General features: G+C 42.6%; 1 protein-coding gene across 1 annotated transcript in view; it reads left to right on the top strand.

The window, feature by feature from the left end:
• The first annotated feature begins 9,850 nt into the window (after window positions 1-9,850).
• LMNB1 (lamin B1) overlaps window positions 9,851-19,896 on the top strand; it is a 55,464-nt gene continuing 45,418 nt past the window's right edge. Inside the window, exon 1 of the mRNA XM_019422137.2 lies at window positions 9,851-10,557. Within this exon, the coding sequence (XP_019277682.1) occupies window positions 10,199-10,557 (359 nt within the window). The 5' untranslated portion in view covers window positions 9,851-10,198. The remainder of the gene's footprint in view (window positions 10,558-19,896) is intronic.

Here is a 19,896-nt window from a genome sequence, read left to right as displayed (position 1 = left end):
ATGCTCTGTCTCTCTCTGTCTCAAAAATAAATAAAAAAATGTTTAAAAAAATGTTTAATTGAAGTATAATTAGCAATTATATTAGTTCAATGCACCTTTGAAATCTCATCAAGTCATTGTTTTAAAAAAATTAAATAACCCAAAATAAATAAATAAACCAAAAAATGTCCACTTTTTAATTCCTGAAGAAATCACACAGATTGTATAGCATGGGTGTGCAAAATGAAGAATTCACAGAAAATTTGAAATTCAAGCAACAAATAAGGTGGAAACTTGTCTACTTACAGAAAAAGGTAGAAAGTGCATCTCAGGAGTTTTAAAATCTAAACTAAAAGAGACCAGAATATGTTTTTTTTAAGTTTTGGTAAAATTTACATACAGTGAAATGAACATCTTAAGTGTACAATTTAGTGATTTAGTGAGCTTTGACAACTGTGTCCATGTACCCGTGAATGTATCATTCCAGAAAGTTCCTTAATGCTCCCTTCCAATCAATTCTCACCACCTTGGACATCCACTGTCCTGATTTCTTTTTACAAAGATTCCAATTATTTGTTCTTGGGTTTCATATAAATGAATCACATAAAATGTACTTTTTCTTTGCCTCACTATAATGTTCGTGGGATTCATCCGCATGGTTGAACGTATCTGTGGCTCATTCTTTCTCATTGCTGAATAGTACTTATACCATGATTCACTTGTCTATTCTCTTGATGGGCATTTGGATGGTTTCCAGTTTGGTCTGTTTTAAATAACACTAGCATAAACTTCTTCCACAAGTCTTTCAGTAGAAATGTGCTTTCATTTGTCTTAAGAGTAGAATTGCTGGCCTGCAGGGTAGGTACATTTTTTTTTTTAAGTTTATTTATTTGAGAGAGAGAGGGGAGGGGCAGAGAGAGGGAGAGAGAGAATCACAGGCAGGCTCCACACTGCCAGTACAGAGCCCAACATGGGGCTCGAACTCAAGAACCATGAGGTCATGGCCTGAGCTGAAATTAAGAGTCAGATGCTTAATTGACGGAGCCACCCAGGTGCCTCTAGCATCATCTAACTTTATGGAAAAATTCCTGAAAAATTGGTGCATAAAGCTAATTTTTTTGTAAATCAAATCACTTACTGAAATAAGTCTTCCCGTACTTTAATGTCTAGCTCAAATTCTCTTTTTCTTCAATGTCCTCTCATGCTGTCCTGGCCTGCGGGGATTTATTCATTCCCCAGATTTTAGCATTCCCAGTGATATGACACTTATCATCAACACCACTCCCTTGGACCTCTGTCTTTCACAGCTTGATTGATTGACCTATTTAATCCGTGTATATATTTCATTTCTACACACACGATACCTTTATTGAGGGATCGAATCACATTTCACACTTAAAAAAATGTCTTTCGGGTGCTTGGGTGGCTCAGTCGGTTGAGTGTCGGACCTCAGCTCAGGTCATGATATCGTGGTTTGTGGGTTCGAGCCCTGCCTCGGGCTCTGGGCTGACAGCTCAGAGCCTGGAGCCTGCTCCAGATTCTGTGTCTCCTTCTCTCTCTGCCTCTTCTCTGCTTGCATTCTATCTCACTCTGTCTCTCAAAAATAAATGTAAAAAAAATTTTTTTTCTTTCATAGGATGCAGCATAGTGCCTTGCACACAAGAGTTGCTCGATAAAATTTCCTGCTTAATTGGCTTTCTATCTTAGTTTTGCCTTAGGCAAGGTGTCGATCCAGTTTAAGTAATTTACTTGTTTTAATTATATGGCAATTTCCCCAATTTTCCATTTTTGTTGACTACTGGAAGCCAGGCCTAAAGATAATTGTTGACTAAAATCTGGTTCCTTTACCACCTTACTAATTCCTAGTTTAAAGCACCCTTTGCATATTGTGGTTTGAAATAAAAAGCACACCGTAGGAGATTAGGGAGTCCGTCTGGGGTTTCCCTCTAATTCTCCCTGGGGCCTGTGGTTTGCCATTTACAGGTCTCCACAAAGTACCGGATTCATCTTCCAGTCCCTGGAGGCTGACATGCTTCCAAGCCCAGCTCGGAGATCGTCTGTTTGCTCATAATGACTTCCTCCCCAGCACAGAGGACTGTCTGGCTCTCGGTGTGCCTGCACTCCTTTGTCCATGCCTCTTTGTCAGTATCTGACACGTTGAGGCAGAATTTATTTCTGTTTGCCTGTCCACGACTGGCCTGTGGAGCTCCTCAGAGAAGCAATCATGTACCTCAGTGGCCTGTGCTCTGCATGTAGTAAGTCCTCCACGAATGTTTGATGAAGAAATGCATGGATTAATGGGTAGATGAAAATGGCTTTTTAGGTATCCTAAATCTTTAAGAGTTTCTATTGTATGTATGCACGTATGTACATAAGCTGTTCGCCCACTGTGGGGCTTGAACTCATAGCCTTAAGATAGACAAGCTCTGCTGACTGAGCAAGCCAGGCACCCCTGTATTTTAATATTTTTTAAAATATGCAGACCTTTAAAGAATTTTATCCAGAAAAGGACTATTTAGGTTAATTCTCTTACTCTCCCTTTGTGAGGTAGACACATTGTTTTTTTTTTTTTAATGTTTTTATTTATTTTTGAGACAGAGAGAGACAGAGCATGAGCAGGGGAGGGGCAGAGAGAGAGGAAGACACAGAATCCGAAGCAGGCTCCATGCTCTGAGTTGTCAACACAGAGCCCGACATGGGGCTCGAACTCACAGACTGCGAGATCATGACCTGAGCTGAAGTCAGACGCTCAACCGACTGAGCCCCCCAGGTGCCCCGACACATATTGTTTTTGTTCGTCCAGCATCCCTTGCCCAGCATCCCTTCATCACTTTTTGGGACATACTCCTCATTCTTCTTGGAATCCCATCCCATGTGGTTTGGTGAGGGTAGCCTTGACTCCAGACTCTCCCTGACCCCTGCCTATCATCGTGGTGGGTTTTGGCCTAGGCCTCACCAATCAAAGGATACAGTAATTGTTTCAGGGCTGAGCAAGCGACCCAAACAAGCAAATCTGGTTTCCTGAGATTAGCTATATTGGGACATACTAGACGAACTTAGGTGTGGAGTGGCCCAGAAGCCAGCTTTTCCACCTTGTAGAGAGAGCTTGTGTTGGAATAAAACCTACAGGTGGAGAAAAGCAGTGTAAAGAGATGTGGAGGACCATTCTGATGATCAGGATTGCAATCTTCTAGTGGTGTGGACCAGTTTATATTTATATTTCAATCACATTCAAGTTTAATATCTCTCAGATTTTTCATTTTTCCTGTCTTCCCTGAGATTGATTCCAAATCTAAGGAGATTCTTTACAGCTTTTGGGAAAGCCATCTACTTTTTGGATTTACTCAGTTTCCACGCTGTGCTGGCCTTTTCCAGATGTGATTTCTTGTGGCTCCTGAGTATGTTGTCCTCTGTCACTTCTGTCCTCAAGGCTTCTGCTGAGTTGTGCACAGTTCCACCATGCTTCCGGCAGCCCGTTCATCCGGGTCAGTCTGCAGCTTTCCTCTCTCATTCTCTCATTTCAATCTGTTGGCCTCTCTTAGCTCCTCTACATCCTTCTTTTATGGAAAAAGGGAAGGTGTGTTAGGATTCTCCAAAGAAATAGAGTTTTTGTTCTTTTCTGAGGGCAATTTTATTTTATTTTTATAACTGATTTTTTTAATTTATTTTTTTTTAATTTACATCCAAATTAGTTAGCATATAGTGCAACAATGATTTCAGGAGCAGATTCCTTAATGCCCCTTACCCATTTAGCCCATCCCCCGCCCACGACCCCTCCAGTAACTCTCTGTTTGTTCTCCATATTTATGAGTCTCTTCTGTTTTGTCCCCCTCCCTGTTTTTATATTATTTTTGTTTCCCTTCCCTTATGTTCATCTGTTTTGTCTCTTAAAATCCTCATATGAGTGAAGTCGTATGATATTTGTCTTTCCCTGACTGACAAATTTCGCTTAGCATAATACCCTCCAGTTCCATCCACGTAGTTGCAAATGGCAAGATTTCATTCTTTTTGATTATAGACTAATACTCCATTATATATATATACAGCATCTTCTTTATCCATTCACCCATCGATAGACATTTGGACTCTTTCCATACTTCGGCTTTCATGTGTCGGTTGGCCATCTGGAAGTCTTCTTTGGAGAAGTGTCTATTCATATCTTTTGCCCATTTCTTCACTGGATTATTTGTTTTGTGGGTGTTAAGTTTGATAAGTTCTTTATAGATTTTGGATACTAACCCTTTATCTGATATATCGTTTGCAAATATCTTCTCCCATTCTGTTGGTTGCCTTTTAGTTTTGCAGATTGTTTCCTTCGCTGTGCAGAAGCTTTTAATTTTGATGAGGTCCCAGCAGTTCATTTTTGCTTTTGTTCCCCTTCCCTCCAGAGATGTGTTGAGTAAGAAGTTGCTGCGGCCAAGATCAAAGAGGTTTTTACCTGCTTTCTCCTCGAGGATTTTGATGGCTTCCTGCCTTACATTTAGGTCTTTCATCCATTTTGAGTTTATTTTTGTGTATGGTGTAAAAAAGTGGTCCAGGTTCATTCTTCTGCATGTCGCTGTCCAGTTTTCCCAACACCACTTGCTGATGAGACTGTCTTTATCCCATTGGATATTCTTTCCTGCTTTGTCAAAGATTAGTTGGCCATATGTTTGTGGGTCCACTTCTGGGATATCTATTCTGCCCCATTGTTCTGAGTGTCTGTTCTTGTGCCAGTACCACAGTGTCTTGATGATTACAGCTTTGTAGTATAGCTTGAAGTCTGGGATTGTGATGCCTCCTGCTTTGGTTTTCTTTTTCAAGATCGCTTTGGCTATTCGGGGTCTTTCTGGTTCCATTCAAATTTTAGGATTGTTTGTTCTAGCTCTGTGAAGAATGCTGGTGTTATTTTGATAGGGATTGCATTGAATATGTAGATTGCTTTGGGTAGTATTGACATGTTAACAATATTTGTTCTTTCTATCTGGGAGCATGGAATCTTTTTCCATTTTTTTGTGTCTCCTTCAATTTCTTTCATAAGATTTCTATAGTTTTCAGTGTATAGATTTTTCACCTCTTTGGTTAGATTTATTCCTAGGTATTTTATGGTTTTTGGTGCAATTGTAAATGGGATCGATTCTTTGATTTATCTTTCTGTTGCTTCATTGTTGGCGAATAGGAATGCAACCGATTCCAAAGAAATAGATTCAACAGGATATGTATATATAGACAAATTTATTTTAAGGAATTGGCTCATGTGAATAGGGAGGTTAACCAAAACCTGTAGGGTATGTTGGCAAGCCAGGAGAGCCAGGAAAAAGCTACTGGGGCTGAGAAGGTTGGGATGGGAAGATGGAATGGACGGGACTGGCTCAGCCAGACTACCTTACTTTTCAAATCTTTTCCTATACCTATAACAAAATTATTAAACTTAAAAGCTGAAAATGGTGTGATTGTCTTTCATCCTGGTTTTACAATGCCATCTTGAGAAGAATGGTACCCCAGAATTGTGGTAATGAACACACTAACATCTGGTTGAAAATTCATTCTTTTATTTTAGAATATCAACTATGCAAATATTGTATTTTCATTTTTCCTCTGCTTTCTTGAACTCAACCATGGGGTCTGGAAACAAAGATGTTTTAGGTGAGAAACGTCTCACGTAATGAATATGTTTAAATGTTATTGTGTAGGGATAAAACCATCTATAAAGATAAATATACTGGCTGACTGGAGATGGATCATGAAAAAGGAAAGCCCTTAACTTTTGAGTAGTGTCAGTTCCAATCAGACCACAAACAGCTGAACTATGTATAAACTCTACACTTTGACTCCAGTCTTTATTGTTATTATTATTATTTTTTACTCTAATGGTAAAGATGCAGAATATAGTGTGAGGGAGCATATCTTGGTAGGCTTTTAAAATTTTTTTTAAAAAATCAGATACATAAATACTAGCTTATTAAATGGCTTTAAAGATATTCTTTTTAAATAAAGTAGTGTTATGACCGTATTTTGGCATAAAGTAAAACTGAAATGTAAGCATGAAGATTGGTTTCTCTCTTTTTTTAAAATAAATATTTATTTATTTTAGAGAGAGACAGACAGAGCACGAGTAGGGGAGAGGTAGAGAGAGAGAGGGAGACACAGAATCTCAAGCAGGCTCTAGGCTCGGAGTTGTCTGCACATAGCCTGATGTGGGGCTCAAACTCATGAACCATGAGATCATGACCTGATTGGAAATCAGATGCTTAACAGACTGAGCCACCCAGGGGCCATTGGTTTCTCTTTTTTTTTTTTTTTTAACGTTTATTTATTTTTGAGACAGAGATAGACAAAGCATGAACGGGGAGGGTCAGAGAGAGGGAGACAGAGAATCTGAAACAGGCTCCAGGCTCTGAGCTGTCAGCACAGAGCCCGACGCGGGGCTCGAACTCACAGACCGCGAGATCATGACCTGAGCCGAAGTCGGCCGCTTAACCGACTGAGCCACCCAGGCGCCCCTGGTTTCTCTTTTTGATCAACTCATGCGTTTTCAGGAAAATGGAACCACTGAGTTAAAATAACTGTGCCATTTCTACTATTGCCAAATTATCCAGATCTTAACAATTTGGAAAACAGTTTTGAGTCATATGTAAATGTCATGCAGCTTTGCTAAGAGAAGAATGCTATTGAAGATGATAAAGAGACCTTTATAACTATTTAGGTTCTTTTTATTAATATTGTTATTTTTGTTTATTTATTTTGAGAGAGACAGAGAGAACTCGAGCAGGGGAGGGGCAGAGGGAGAGCAAGAATCCCAAGCAGCCTCTCACCCCAGCAGGGAGTCCAACATGGGGCTCAAGGTCAGGACTGTGAGGTCATGACCTGAGCCAAAATCAACAGCTGGTTGCTTAAGGGACTGAGCCACCCAGGTGCCCCTTAGTCTCTTTTTAAAACACAAAAATCAAAATCAGAGTTTGAAGGGATTCTGGATAGTCATTCAACCGTCTGAAACCTGACTTATTGTTATGCTTTTATGGTGACTGGAAAAAATATTAACTTTGCAAAGTGTATTAAACAGAAACAATGTGGCCTGGAGGAACACCATGTATTTATATCTTCTTGCATTCTTTCAGCAAACATATATTGAGGGGATACCACCCAGCAATATGTTTCTTCATTGCGCCCTGCAGTCCTAGCTAGTCCATTTGTTTGCACTGTATGCTCAGCTAACTGCCAGCTGTCACTCCTCTCCCCTGGGACGTAAGTGGGGTACTGCAAGCGTTCAGTATCTCCTTCCCTTCTTCCTGCCTCCCCACCTCCATCCTAGTCTGGGCCCCTTCTGTCCAGGTAGGACAGGTGTCCTGTATTTTTCTGTCCCAGATCCAAATGTCATACAGAAAGTAGGGCAAATGTCAAATAAGCTGTGTCTATGTTATCAAGTAGGTCTGTGCAGTGGAAGGAGTATTGAAGAGGGAAAGAATGTCGCGGCAACTTGAGGCTTGGTGGCGATATGTATGGCCTAACCAGCAACGTGAACATGTGCCATGACAAGAAAGTAAAGATTTATAAAAACAAGGCAGAGTATTTGAAAATACGATTACCCTGGTAAATGTGAAAGCACCGTCACCAAAAACATAGTATTTGTTACTTCTGTTCTAATTAATTGGGAAACACATCGGCAGCGATGGGATTACAGGAATTATTTAAGAGGGCTGAACAGCCTCTCATTATGAAAGAGCAGGGGGAAGGTACTCCAGGTACAGGGTTAGGCATGGGAATAGTCAAGAGAGTAAGGCAAATGTACATTTAGTAAAGTTCTTGACCAAATGTTTGCAGAATTGGTTCATTTTATGGCTAAGAGATTTTCCATTTTTTTAAAAATTGCTTTTGGTTGGAGACATAGAATTACTACTAGGAAGAATTACTAGTCATTTCATATTATATGTTTACAATTTAATCTTTACGAACCTCCTGGAATGTAGAAATCATTCCAATTTTTCTATGAGGAAACCAAGGAATAACTTCCATTGTTACACAGCAATCAATGGCAAATCCTTAATTGACTCCAATGTATTTGTCGTTCAGACAAAAGGACACAATCTGAGTCTCCTAAAAAGAATCTAAAATTGAAAGATTCTATCAGGAGAAAGCTTCATGAGCGTGCCTGGGTGGCTCAGTCAGTTAAGGGTCTGACTCTTATTATTTTTTTTTTTTTTTAACATTTATTCATTTTTGAGACAGAGAGAGAGAGAGCATGAATGGGGGAGGGTCAGAGAGAGGGAGACACAGAATCTGAAACAGGCTCCAGGCTCTGAGCTGTCAGCACAGAGCCCAAGGCGGGCCTCGAACTCCGCAAACTCACCCACCGTGAGATCATGACCTGAGCTGTTGTGGGAGGCTTAGCCTACTGAGCCACCCAGGCGCCCCTAAAATACAAGCTTTTCAATTCTTTCTCAGCGAGGTTAAGGAAAGGCATTTTAGGTAACAGGACAGGAAATAGAACCATTGGTAAGGACAGTATCATCACTCAGGGTGCCCAGAAATCCCCCCAGGGTGATGATGCAGCCTGGTGCCCTTCACTACTTGTTATGTACGTAACTTAATATTTAAAGAACATCCTGGTCTTCATTTCTACCATTATTAAGGCAGCTAAGCTGTAATTACTCTACAGATGTAAGGTGTACTTTACTAATACATCGTGAGGTGGCCTAGGTTATAGTTAAGGGCTAGGCTCTGGGGTCAGCCGAAACTGCCTGGGTTCAAACGTTGTCCTGTCACTTGCTGGGCAGCCTTGAGGAATTTCGTCTGTTCAACGTGAATTTTCAAACGAAAACAATCCCCATACCACAGAGCGTCTGCGTGGACGGATCATTGCAGGGCACAGTAAAAGCCAATGAAAGTTCGCCTCAAGGTAAAGGCTTTTCAAAGGGATTAACGGGACATTTGATTAGAACTAGCTGACAATTACATTTTAGAAGGATCCCTTTTTCAAGCAAAAAGTCGTTTCTACCTAAATTTGCACAAGCTTTGATTTTGATGCCATCGGACTTTAGTGAAGCAAGATAATTCACAGCTTGTGCTATTTACTTCTTGCGAGGTGGTTTTGATTTTATAAACCCTTTAATTGTTCAGAAACCAACCGATCAGGGACGGACCATCAGATCAGCACTGGTAGCAAATGACTCCAAGGTCAGGGTTTCTGGCTTTTGTGCGGTCTCTGTCGCTTCAAGATACGCGTACGTCGACTTGACTGGGAGGAGGTGTTTGGATACACCGTTTTCCGTCCCAGAGAAAAATAAAGGCTTGCATTTGGCACCGGCACGTAGCGGGCTTTGAACCTCAGACAGCAGAGCCCATTACGTAACTCCACGGCTGCCGGGGATAAAGTTACAACGTCTGCGACTGTCCCGGCCTCCACGAGTTGTGCGAGCGGCTGTTACGGCCGTTTATGTTTGAATTTCCCTGAACCGCTGGGTGTGGGCTGCGGCGCTGGCCCGCCCCGGAAAACCTCCGGGCTCCTTCCCGCCACCCGCAGGCCCAGCCCCTCCGGGGGTCCCCGCGGGGTGGTGGGAAGGCCCGGCCGGCGCTGGGCCCTGGGCCGCCCGGCGAGCAGTCCTCGGCGCCCCGCTCCACCGCCCTCAGTCCGTCCCCAGCCACGCCCAGCCCCGCGCGCCAAGCTGACGGTTGCCCGAGGCCCCGATTTTGAATTTACAGGCCCAGCCCCCGAGCCCCGGAGCGCGCCGCCGGCTCCCCATTGGCCGGCGACGGTCACGTGGAGGTGCCGGCGCGCGCCGGCCATGTTGGAGAGTGCGGCGCCACTGCCCGCGCCACCTCCGCCCCCCGCCGCCCTCCTCCCTCCCCACCCCCCCCGCCCGCCGCTCCGCGCCGCCTGAGAGGAAACAAAGTGCTGCGGGCGGGAGACTCGGTGGCGGCGGCGGCGCGCGGACCCAGCTCGGCCCCTCCCGGTCACCCTCGCCCCAAATCTTCTGGAGTGTGTGTGAGTGTGTGTGCGTGTTTTCTTAAAAGGGCATTTTACGATTGATTGATTGGCAGTCTTCCCCCTTTGCCCTTTGTGCCGTAACCCGGCTCCTGCCAACCCAGGTGCTTCTCCCTTCCCACGCCGGCTTCTCCGCGGGCGCGGGTCGTCGGTTTGTGCCTTCGGATCATCGCTTCGCCTTCTGCAGCTCCCTACGCGTCCCGTGCTGCCCGCGGCTTCCCCGCTCTGCTCTGCCCGCCAGCCGCCCCGCCGCCCGCCATGGCGACCGCGACCCCCGTGCCGCCGCGGTCGGGTAGCCGCACCGGCGGCCCCGCTACGCCGCTGAGCCCCACGCGGCTGTCGCGGCTTCAGGAGAAGGAGGAGCTGCGCGAGCTCAACGACCGCCTGGCCGTGTACATCGACAAGGTGCGCAGCCTGGAGACAGAGAACAGCGCGCTGCAGCTGCAGGTGACGGAGCGTGAGGAGGTGCGCGGACGCGAGCTCACCGGCCTCAAGGCGCTCTACGAGACCGAGCTGGCGGACGCGCGACGCGCGCTCGACGACACGGCCCGCGAGCGCGCCAAGCTGCAGATCGAGCTGGGCAAGTTCAAAGCCGAGCACGACCAGCTGCTCCTCAAGTGAGTGCTCGTCTGGGGGCCGCATTAGCTCACGCGAGGGGCGGGGGGCGCAGCCCCAGGGCGGGAAGACCGGGGCCGAGTGCCCACGCCCTTTGGAAGGAGAAAGAATACAGTGTTTCTTAGCGGGGAGAGGGGTCGCGGAGGAGGGTTCGAGTTGTAGCGACGGTGTGACCGAGAGATGCACATTTCCGACTGCCCGCTCTTTAGCAGGGCCGGGTGGAGCGCGCACCTGAGGCCGCCAAGATGGATTGGCCACCTTCGGACCTCGAACCCCGAGATCCCGAAGGGTTCTCCGACCGGGAATGCCCGGCGGGCCCCAGGTGTGGGGAGGTGGCGTCTGGGCGCGCGCTCCAATGCGCGTTCCTGTTTCCGGCCGGGCCAGAGACAAAGCGGCTGGTGGGTTTGCGGCGCAGGGATGGCTGGCCGGGAAGATGGGCTGCCCGCCTCAAGAATGAATGAGCTGTGCGCGGGCGGAGAGAGGAAGGGGAGGGACCTGCCTCCAGCGTCCCGGTCTCCCGGGGGTGGGTCCCGCTTTGGCGCGCTCAATCTGGGCCCTGTGACATTTTGCAATCGTTCTACGCCTGTCTTGGGCGGGGTCTGAACTGAGCGCCTCTGCCGGCCCAGGCCGAGTTGGGGTTTTAAGCTCTTTAGCTTTCTCTAGGGAAAGGTGCCGTTTCTAAGAAGATAGTCGCGGGTCCCCTTGGGTGCTGAAAGCTGGGGTTTTGGATGGCGTGACCACCGTTCTCTGATTCGTGGACCACATTACTCACCGCCTCCCCCACCCCGCGGCAGCAGTCTCTTTCCCCGAGCTTTTGCACCCCCTTAATGTAGTCAGTTGGTCTTTCTGGTAATGGAGAGACCTTTTCAGCGCCCGCGTCTGTCATTGTAATTAATGACAGGCCAGGGCAGGTGTAAGGGTTGTTGTGTAAACGTGAAGTGCTGTGGCGAGTTTGTAATTATTCCACCTAAGGAGGTCTGAGTTTTCAGACCAGGGCACTAGGATAAACTAGTAAGCCTTTGCTGAGCCTACCTTGACTTTCTGGTGAGCAAAAGGGCATACTTGTAATCAATCAGTAGGCAACTAGGGTTGATGTCATGCTTTAGATATTTGCTAAATTTGCTTCCAGAACTCGGTCTCCATCCTCCATTGTTCATTGAAATTTCTGGAGATGCTTGACTCCGACTTTGACTCTGTTTGCCCGTGAATGTCTTTCTGTCTGTGTGAATGCTCCTGTCTCTCTCTGATTTTGTATGCGTGAATCTACCCCTCCCCCTTATTAATATTTGAAAAATGGTTCATAAAATGTGTGTGCACTTGATAAAAAAAATAGGCTGACTTCTGGTGAAAGACTGTTGACAATCTATTGTCTATTTCCAGGAGGCAGTCGTGTTTAGCTCTTTTTGTGTTTATTTATTTGGGTGTTTAGTTTCGAAACTCAATAATAAGCTCATTTTTCTGTTTCTTGGATTTACCAACCTTTGGAGGCATCTTTTGAAATGGGTCATTGCACTCACATTACTGTCCAATTTTTGTTACTGAATTTCTTCAAATCCTAGATGCCGATTTGCTATAAAATGCACCACTAAGAAAAAAATGTCAGGACCAGCTATGTAGGATCCATTCTGTTGGGCCCATATTTGTTTCAGAGATGTTAAAATGTGACAGATTAAGCATCTGTTATGTGCCAGTCACTGTTGTATGTTGAGAGACTACAGAGATTGTTTTAAAGAAATAAATTATTGCCCTTGTGTTGTTGAGTTGAGTACTGTAGGGGAGATACCTAACAAGCACATAAAGGTCTTATTTCATCTAGTCTGAGGCATTTCGATGTTGATGCTTTTGTAATCTTTTCAGAAGTTAACTACGGAAGGTTTTTAATACAGTAACAAGACTGCCACCTGGCTGACTGTAGTTTTAAAATGCTGCCTATGGAGGGGGAGGGGGAAATAGAGGAAGCCAGTCAAAAGATACATACAGTTACAAGATAAAGTAGTAGGAATGTCATGTATAACAGGATGTCTATAGGTCATCATGTGATATATAGGAAAGTTAAGAGGTAAAATCCTAACAGTTCTCATCACAAGGAGAATTTTTTTTCCTTTTTTCTTTTTGTATCTATGTGAGAAGATGTATGTTAACTGAACCTATTGTGTTAATCATTTCTCAGTATATGTAGATCAAACAATTTGCTGTACACCATGAGCTTACACAGTGATGTGTGTCAGTTATTTGTCAATTAAAGTGTAAAAACATGCGGGGCACCTGGGTGGCTCAGTCGGTTAAGCGTCCAACTTTGGCTCAGGTCGTGCTCTCACAGTTCATGGGTTTGAGCCCCATGTTGGGCTCTGTGCTGACAGCTGAGAGCCTGGAGCCTCGTTCAGATTCTGTCTCCCTCTCTCTGCCCCTCCCCCACTTGTGTTCTGTCTCTCAAAAATAAATAAACATTAAAAAAAAGTGGAAAAAAATGCTGTGTGTGGATTGTAAGATGCATACTAGTTTTAGCAAGATTAAAAAGTAAAATATACATGTATTAGAATCAATAAAATAACGTATGTGATGTAATTTTACGTAATAATAGGTGCCAGGGTAATAAAGATAAAATAGGGTGAAGGGATGGTGTGGTTAAGGAATTTTGCTCCTAAATGGGCTTTCATTTTTCTTGTTGACTAAAGAAGTCTTTCTGAAAATATGTAATCATAATATGTATTACATGAGTATTATTTTTTCCCTGAAGCTTTCTGGGTTTAAGATGTGCTGTGTGTAGGGGCACCTGGGTGGTTCATTCGGTTGAGCGACCGACTTGGCTCAGGTCATGATCTCGAGGTCTGTGAGTTCGAGCCCCGTGTCACACTCTGTGCTGACAGCTCAGAGACCAGAGCCTGCTTTGGATTCTGTGTCTTCCTCTCTCTCTGCCCCTCCCCCGCTCATGCTCTGTCAAAAATAAAAAAAAAAAACATTAAAAAAAATTTAAAAAAATGTGCTGTGTGTAGCTGACATCCTAGAAATTGACCTGATTTTGACCCACTGTCCTAGATCACATGCTTTCCTTTCCTTGGTTTCTTCCCTCATTTTGTTGGCGAACATCCTTAAGCAACTGACTCAGAAAAGATGGCAGGATGTAAACTTCCTTTTTTTTTTTTTTTTTTTAAGTTTATTGGTAGAAAGAGAGTACAAACAGGAATAGGGCAGAGTGAGAAGGAGAATCCCAAGCAGACTCTTTGCTGTCAGCACCCTGAGTGGGACTTTATCTCAGAAACTGTGAGATCGTGACTTGAGCCTGAATCCATAGTTGGTCGCTTAATCACCGAGCCCCCGCAGGTTCACCAGGATTTAAACTTTCTGAGTCCCATGTGTCTGAAAATAACTTTGTTTTGTCATGCTTGGTTAGCAGTTGGGTTAGGTATAGAATATTGGTTCTAACCTTTTTTCTCAGAACTTGGGAATTATGATATTGCTCCCTTGTCTTCTAGTGGCCTGTGTTGTAGTATCTGTCTGATGTCAGTCACAGTTATTTTCTTTTGGTAATTGCTTTTGGTTTTCTTCTTTGGAAGCTTTGGAATTTTCTTTTATCCTGATTTTCTGAAATTGGATGGCGATGAGTCTAGGAAAGGATATTTCTGTTATGCATCCCACCTGTTACAAGTGGTTTCTTTCTATTTAAAGTCTTGAACTTTATTTAGCTCTGGGAAATTTATTTTATTCCAAATCTTTCTGTTCCTTGTTTTCTTTCTTTTTTCTGGTTGGGATGTTAACCACTTTTGTCTCTTGTCTTTTTTTTCTTTTTCCATTCTGGGAAATTACTTTGATTCTTCCCTAGTTGAGTAGTGACTTTTTATTTAATTACTTAATTTATTTTTCAGTAGTGACATTTTAAAGACTGAAGTCATGCTTTTAATTCCAAGAAATTTTTTTGTACAGATATTTCTCTTTTATTCAATTTGTTTCTATTTTATTTATTTTTAAAATTTTTTTTAACATTTATTTTTTGAGAGAGAGAGACAGAGTGTGAGCAGGGGAGGGGCAGAGAGAGACAAGGAGACACAGAATCTGAGCAGGTTCCAGGCTCTGAGCTGTCAGCGCAGAGCCCAATGTGGGGCTCGAACTCACAAGCTGTGAGATCATGACCTGAGCCAGAGTCAGAAGCTTAACTGACTGAGCCACCCAGGCGCCCCAATTTGTTTCTATTTTAAGGATGTATTATTTTCTTTAATCTGTCTGAAGGTAATATTTAGGATTTTCTTTTTAAAATACTTTTCACTGGATGATCTCTTTTTTCCTCCCTGTTCAGTTGTTCTTTTTGTTTGGATTGGATTTTTTCTTGCAAGTGATTTTTGTCACATGTGTGATCCTTCTCGCTTGTCAACATTTACAAATGAATTGGTTGAGCATTAGTGCTTTAGTTGTTTAGTTTAGGTAGCTCCTTCGCTGGCTTTTCTAATGGAAGAACACATTAAGACCTCTTTATATCTCATTGGGATGTGCTGTGGACTAGCTTGTCGGAAAGCCTGCAGTTAGGCTAAGGGATGCTGAGGAGAATCAGATATAAAGCTGTTTCGTGAGTTAAGTCTCCCTCACTTTCCCCTGTAGTCCTTATGTGCATATTTTATGATATGTACTTTTATCTGCTTTTCATCGTTTTTTAGAAGTTCATTGGAATGTTTAATGATCCTTCTCCCATTCTCTTTGGTGCGACAGGTTTATTTACTTTTTTAAAATGTTGATATATTTTTGAGAGAGAGCTAGAGGGCACAATTGCGGGGGAGGGGCAGAGAGAAGGGAAGACAGGATCTGAAGTGGCTGGTTGTGAGCTGACAGCAGAGAGCTGAGTGAGTCTTTAACTCCTGAACTGTGAGATCAGAACTGAATTGGAGTTGGATGCTTAACTGACTGAGCCACCCAGGCGCCCCGATACAAGTTTATTTTATGTGGCATATTTAACTGCCTTTTTATTAGGGTCTAGTGGGTAGACTAATGCTGCCTGTGTGTAGTAATTCTTGGAAATCTTGGGAATAATTTAATTTTGAACAATAGTTGCAGTATAATTTGTAAGATGTAAAGCAAGAAGTTGTTTTTGTCTATTTGGGTCCATTTAGCTCTTTTATTTAAGAATAATTTTCAGTTTTTAATTTTTTATTTAGAGTTAAGAGTCTTTGTAAGTTAGTATATCATGTAAGTGGATTTAAAAAAATCATAGATTCCGAAATTACTTAGTCCCTTTTTGCTTCCTCAGTACACAATGTACCTAAAGACAGAATAATTCTTGGAGGTGCTTGGTCCTGCTGGAGAGAATTTGACATCTGCTTCCATCCATGTGGTCTCTCACAGGAACACATCTCAGATTTAAGATACAGCTACTCTGATTTAGTCCAAACCTAATTATATGTCATTGGAAGCTGTTTTGGTGAACAGTTTCCAAGAATGATGATGAGTGCCATCAGTCAACACTTGAAACAAAAAAGTAAAGGAAGATTATTATTTCAGAATTTCAGTGTTAACTCATTATACAGGAAAGGTAGATAGATGTAAGAGAAAAGTAAGTTTGTTGGTCAATTGTTCAATAACTAATTTTTCGGATGCATACTTTTTTTTTTTTTCGTTTGCTGATACAGGTCCACAGTTTTTTATGTAAAATCCTTAAGGCCCGGTGTGTTATAGAAGTAAAAACAATTTCAATTTTAAGGTAATACGCATGTACCATATAGAATACCCCCAGTGGGGTCTGGGGTGGCACTCCATTGTGAAACATGTTTCTGCAAGGAAAGATATTAATAGTTATAGTCAGTGGAGAAAGACAACTAAAAATAGCCTCATATCCATTTAGGTCAGATTTTGCCACCAAATGAATTAATGAAAATTTTAGGTTTTTTAGGTAAGAGAGTATGGATTTGTGTTTTTAAATTAACTGCTTCAAAAAAATAAAAAAATTTTTTTTTAGTGTTTTTATTTATTTTTGAAGGAGAGAGGGAGACAGACCATGAGTGGGGGAGGATCAGGGAGGGGGAGATGGAGAATCCGAAGCAGGCTCCAAGCTCCGAGCTGTCAGCACAGAGCCTGATGCGGGGCTCGAACCCACAAACCATGAGATCCTGACCTGAGCCGAAGTTGGACGCTTAACCAACTGAGCCACCCAGGCGCCCCCCAATTTTTTTAATGTTTATTTATTTTTGAGAGAGAGATAGAGTGCGAGTGGGGGAGGGGCAGAGAGAGAGAGGGAGACACAGAATCGGAAGCAGGCTCCAGGCTCTGAGCTGTCAGCACATAGCCCGACTAGGGTCTTGAACCTGTGAACCGTGAGATCATCACCTGAGCTGAAGTCGGATGCTTAACTGACTGACCCATCCAGACGCCCCTAAATTAACTGCTTTTATTAAATTCATCTGATTCATCAGGTTCTAAAAGTTGTCTTTTATTCCCCATTTGGCTTATGGTAATATTAAAGCTTGAAAAGCTGCAAAATGAACTCTTAAGTTTCTGTTTTTGAGGGTTAGGAATTAATTAGGAAAGTGGTGATGGGTGCTCACTGGTATATAACAAATATAATGGATGCTGTAGGATTGTTTGAGCAAGCCAATTTTACTGTCCTTTCATTCAGAAATTTTTGTTTTATGTTTATTTATTTTTGAGAGCAAGAGAGACAGAGCGTGAGCAGGGGAGGGGCAGAGAGAGAGGGAGACACAAAATGTGAAACAGGCTCCAAGCTCCGAGCTGCCAGCACAGAGCCCGACGCGGGGCTCAAACTCATGGAATGTGAGATCGTGTCCTGAGCTGAAGCTGGATGCTCAACCGACTGAGCCACCCAGGAGCCCCATACTGTCTTGGCATTTAAAAGGAGTTACAAAGGATGTCCCACGAAACATAGTTTAATGTTTTATAGGTGTTAGGCCTTAAAGCCAGTGTTTTCAAGTTAATTTTTGAGATACTGTACAGAATTTAATTACTTAAAGCATAAATTCATGCCCTTTCAAAACAAGTGGTGCTTTTTAAATATAATTTTAGGAAAATTTTTTTTCTCCAACAGTATAGTGTTGCGTTTCTTCATGGCATATATGCACCATAAGATTTGTAGACTTCTTCCTGTCACCATTCCCAAGCATCATTACTTTGAGGAAAATGGGTTTGAGACTGAGGGATCAAGCCTATTTTTGTATTCCTTTGGGGGAAATAACTTTCTTTTGATTTTGCTTTAGTAAGGAAACTTCTTTTTTTTTTTTTAATTTAATTTTTTTTGTTTATTTTTTTAATGTCTTATTTTATTATTTATTTTTGAGACAGAGCATGAGCAGGGGAGGGGCAGAGAGAGAGGGAGACACAGAATCTGAAGCAGGATCCAGGCTCTGAGCTGTCAGCACAGAGCCTGATGCGGGGCTCGAACTCACGGACTGTGAGATCATGACCTGAGCCGAAGTCGGAGGCTCAGCCGACTGAGCCACCCAGGTGCCCCTAGTAAGGAAACTTCTAATGGGAAATTTGGATTTGCGTGTGTTGTAATTAAAAAATGCATACAGGTACTTATGTGCTTCTAACAAGTATGTTGGGACACTGTCAACCACAATAGCATGAGGTTGGGTAGTATCGAGCAAGGGTACTTCACAAAGTTGCAACTTCTCAGTTTTTTGTGGCTCGGGTACTTGAATTCTTTGAGCCTGTGTTTCCTGATCTGTATAATTGAGATAAGGAGTAAGTAGTAGTGTTGTGAATCTCAGCAAGAATTAAGACACTTATATCATTTTTTAGCCTCTTATTTACTTGTGTCATAATAATGGATGAATTTTTATCCAGTAATAGTTGGATAAAATATTGCTGATAATTTACTAAGGAAAGTTGCTAAAATTTTAGCACTTTTAAAGAGTACTTGAAATGTAAATATAAAATAATTTTTCCTGTTACTTTCCTAGTGGTGAAAGGGGTTGGGATTTACTATAAATTTGGACTTAGTGCATATATATACTTCCTTTGTTGGCTTTCTACCTATTTTAGTCACAGAATGACATTTCGGGAAGGTGCACAGACTAAACAACATCAGCAGGGTTGTTCTAACATTCGTATTCAGTTTTCAAACCTAAAATAATACATGCTAACCTGCTTTAGGGAATTTTCTTTGGACATAGGATGATTAGTTTAAAAACAAAAACCTTCATCACATGTATTGCCTCGTCTTTCGGTTATGTCCTAATTTTGCTCTGGTAGAAGCAAGTTGACCGCAACACCCCGGCCTTAATATAAGAGCTAGAAAACTGCATGCTAAACTTAATTTTCAGGGAAATACTTGGAAGGACGAAACCCCTAGAATTGGTGTCAAAATCTAGGAAGCAGATCCTAGGTAATTAAACTGTCATAACACTTCCTTCCTATGCTTTCAAAGGATGTCTGGTAGAGCAGGATATCTTTTAGAGTTGTTGGAATTTAATCCTTAGGTTTAATCCTATAAACTAGGTAATCTTTTAGTGTACCCAGATTCAAGAAAGTAAACACAGCATGAAAGATAAAGCGGTAAAAAAATATGCTGTTGATTTTTTTTTTTTTAATTTTAATGTTTATTTTTGAAGACAGAACGTGAGTGGGGGAGGGACAGAGAGAGAGGGAGGGAGACACAGAATCTGAAAAGGCTCCAGGCTCTGAGCTGTCAACACAGAGCCTGATCCCGGGCTCGAACCCACGATCTGTGAGATCATGACATGGGTGAAGTTGGTTGCCCAACCGACTGAGCTACCCAGGTGCCCCGATTCTTCCCACCCGCCCCCCCCCCCCCCCCCCCCCGCCAGCACAATCTATTAATGTTTGTCCTTTAATTTGTTCAGATGACATCACCTCTGGTATGTCTGAGTTAGAGATCTTGAGAATTTTATATCTTCAGTGTAGGTCTGTTCCATGCACAAATAGTGAGATTGAGGCTGAGGCATTACTTGAGTGATGGGAGCATAACTGAAGTTCCCAATTATTATTGGGGTCTAAGGAAGTTTCCTAATCAGGGTTTTTAACTTCTTTTTTTCACTGTACTTCTGTGATAAGGGATTGTGTGTTGGTTGTTATATTTTGGGAATTAAAAAAAAAAAGCTTTCTTATTACACAAAAATTATGTTTGTTATGGGAAATTAAAAAATACAGGTAAACACCAAGAAGAAAGTAAAAATCATCCTTAGTTCCATAAAAAAGAACTCTGAAGTTTTCCTATTAATAAGCATATTGTTAACAAAAAACGATTCCTGTTAAATACTGATTTGTAACCTTTTTTCATGCAGCGCTGTTTTGTGATTATCTTCTCACATCAGCTAATGTACTATACTATCATTTAACACATTTTAAAGCTACACTGATAAGTTTTATTGGTCACTTAGCTT

This window comes from Panthera pardus, unplaced genomic scaffold (genome assembly GCF_024362965.1).
Source record: "Panthera pardus isolate Hobbes unplaced genomic scaffold, ASM2436296v1 HiC_scaffold_2, whole genome shotgun sequence".
Lineage (NCBI taxonomy): Eukaryota > Metazoa > Chordata > Mammalia > Carnivora > Felidae > Panthera > Panthera pardus.
The sequence above is the reverse complement of the archived record's forward strand: the minus strand, read 5'-3'. Positions and strand labels throughout refer to the sequence as shown.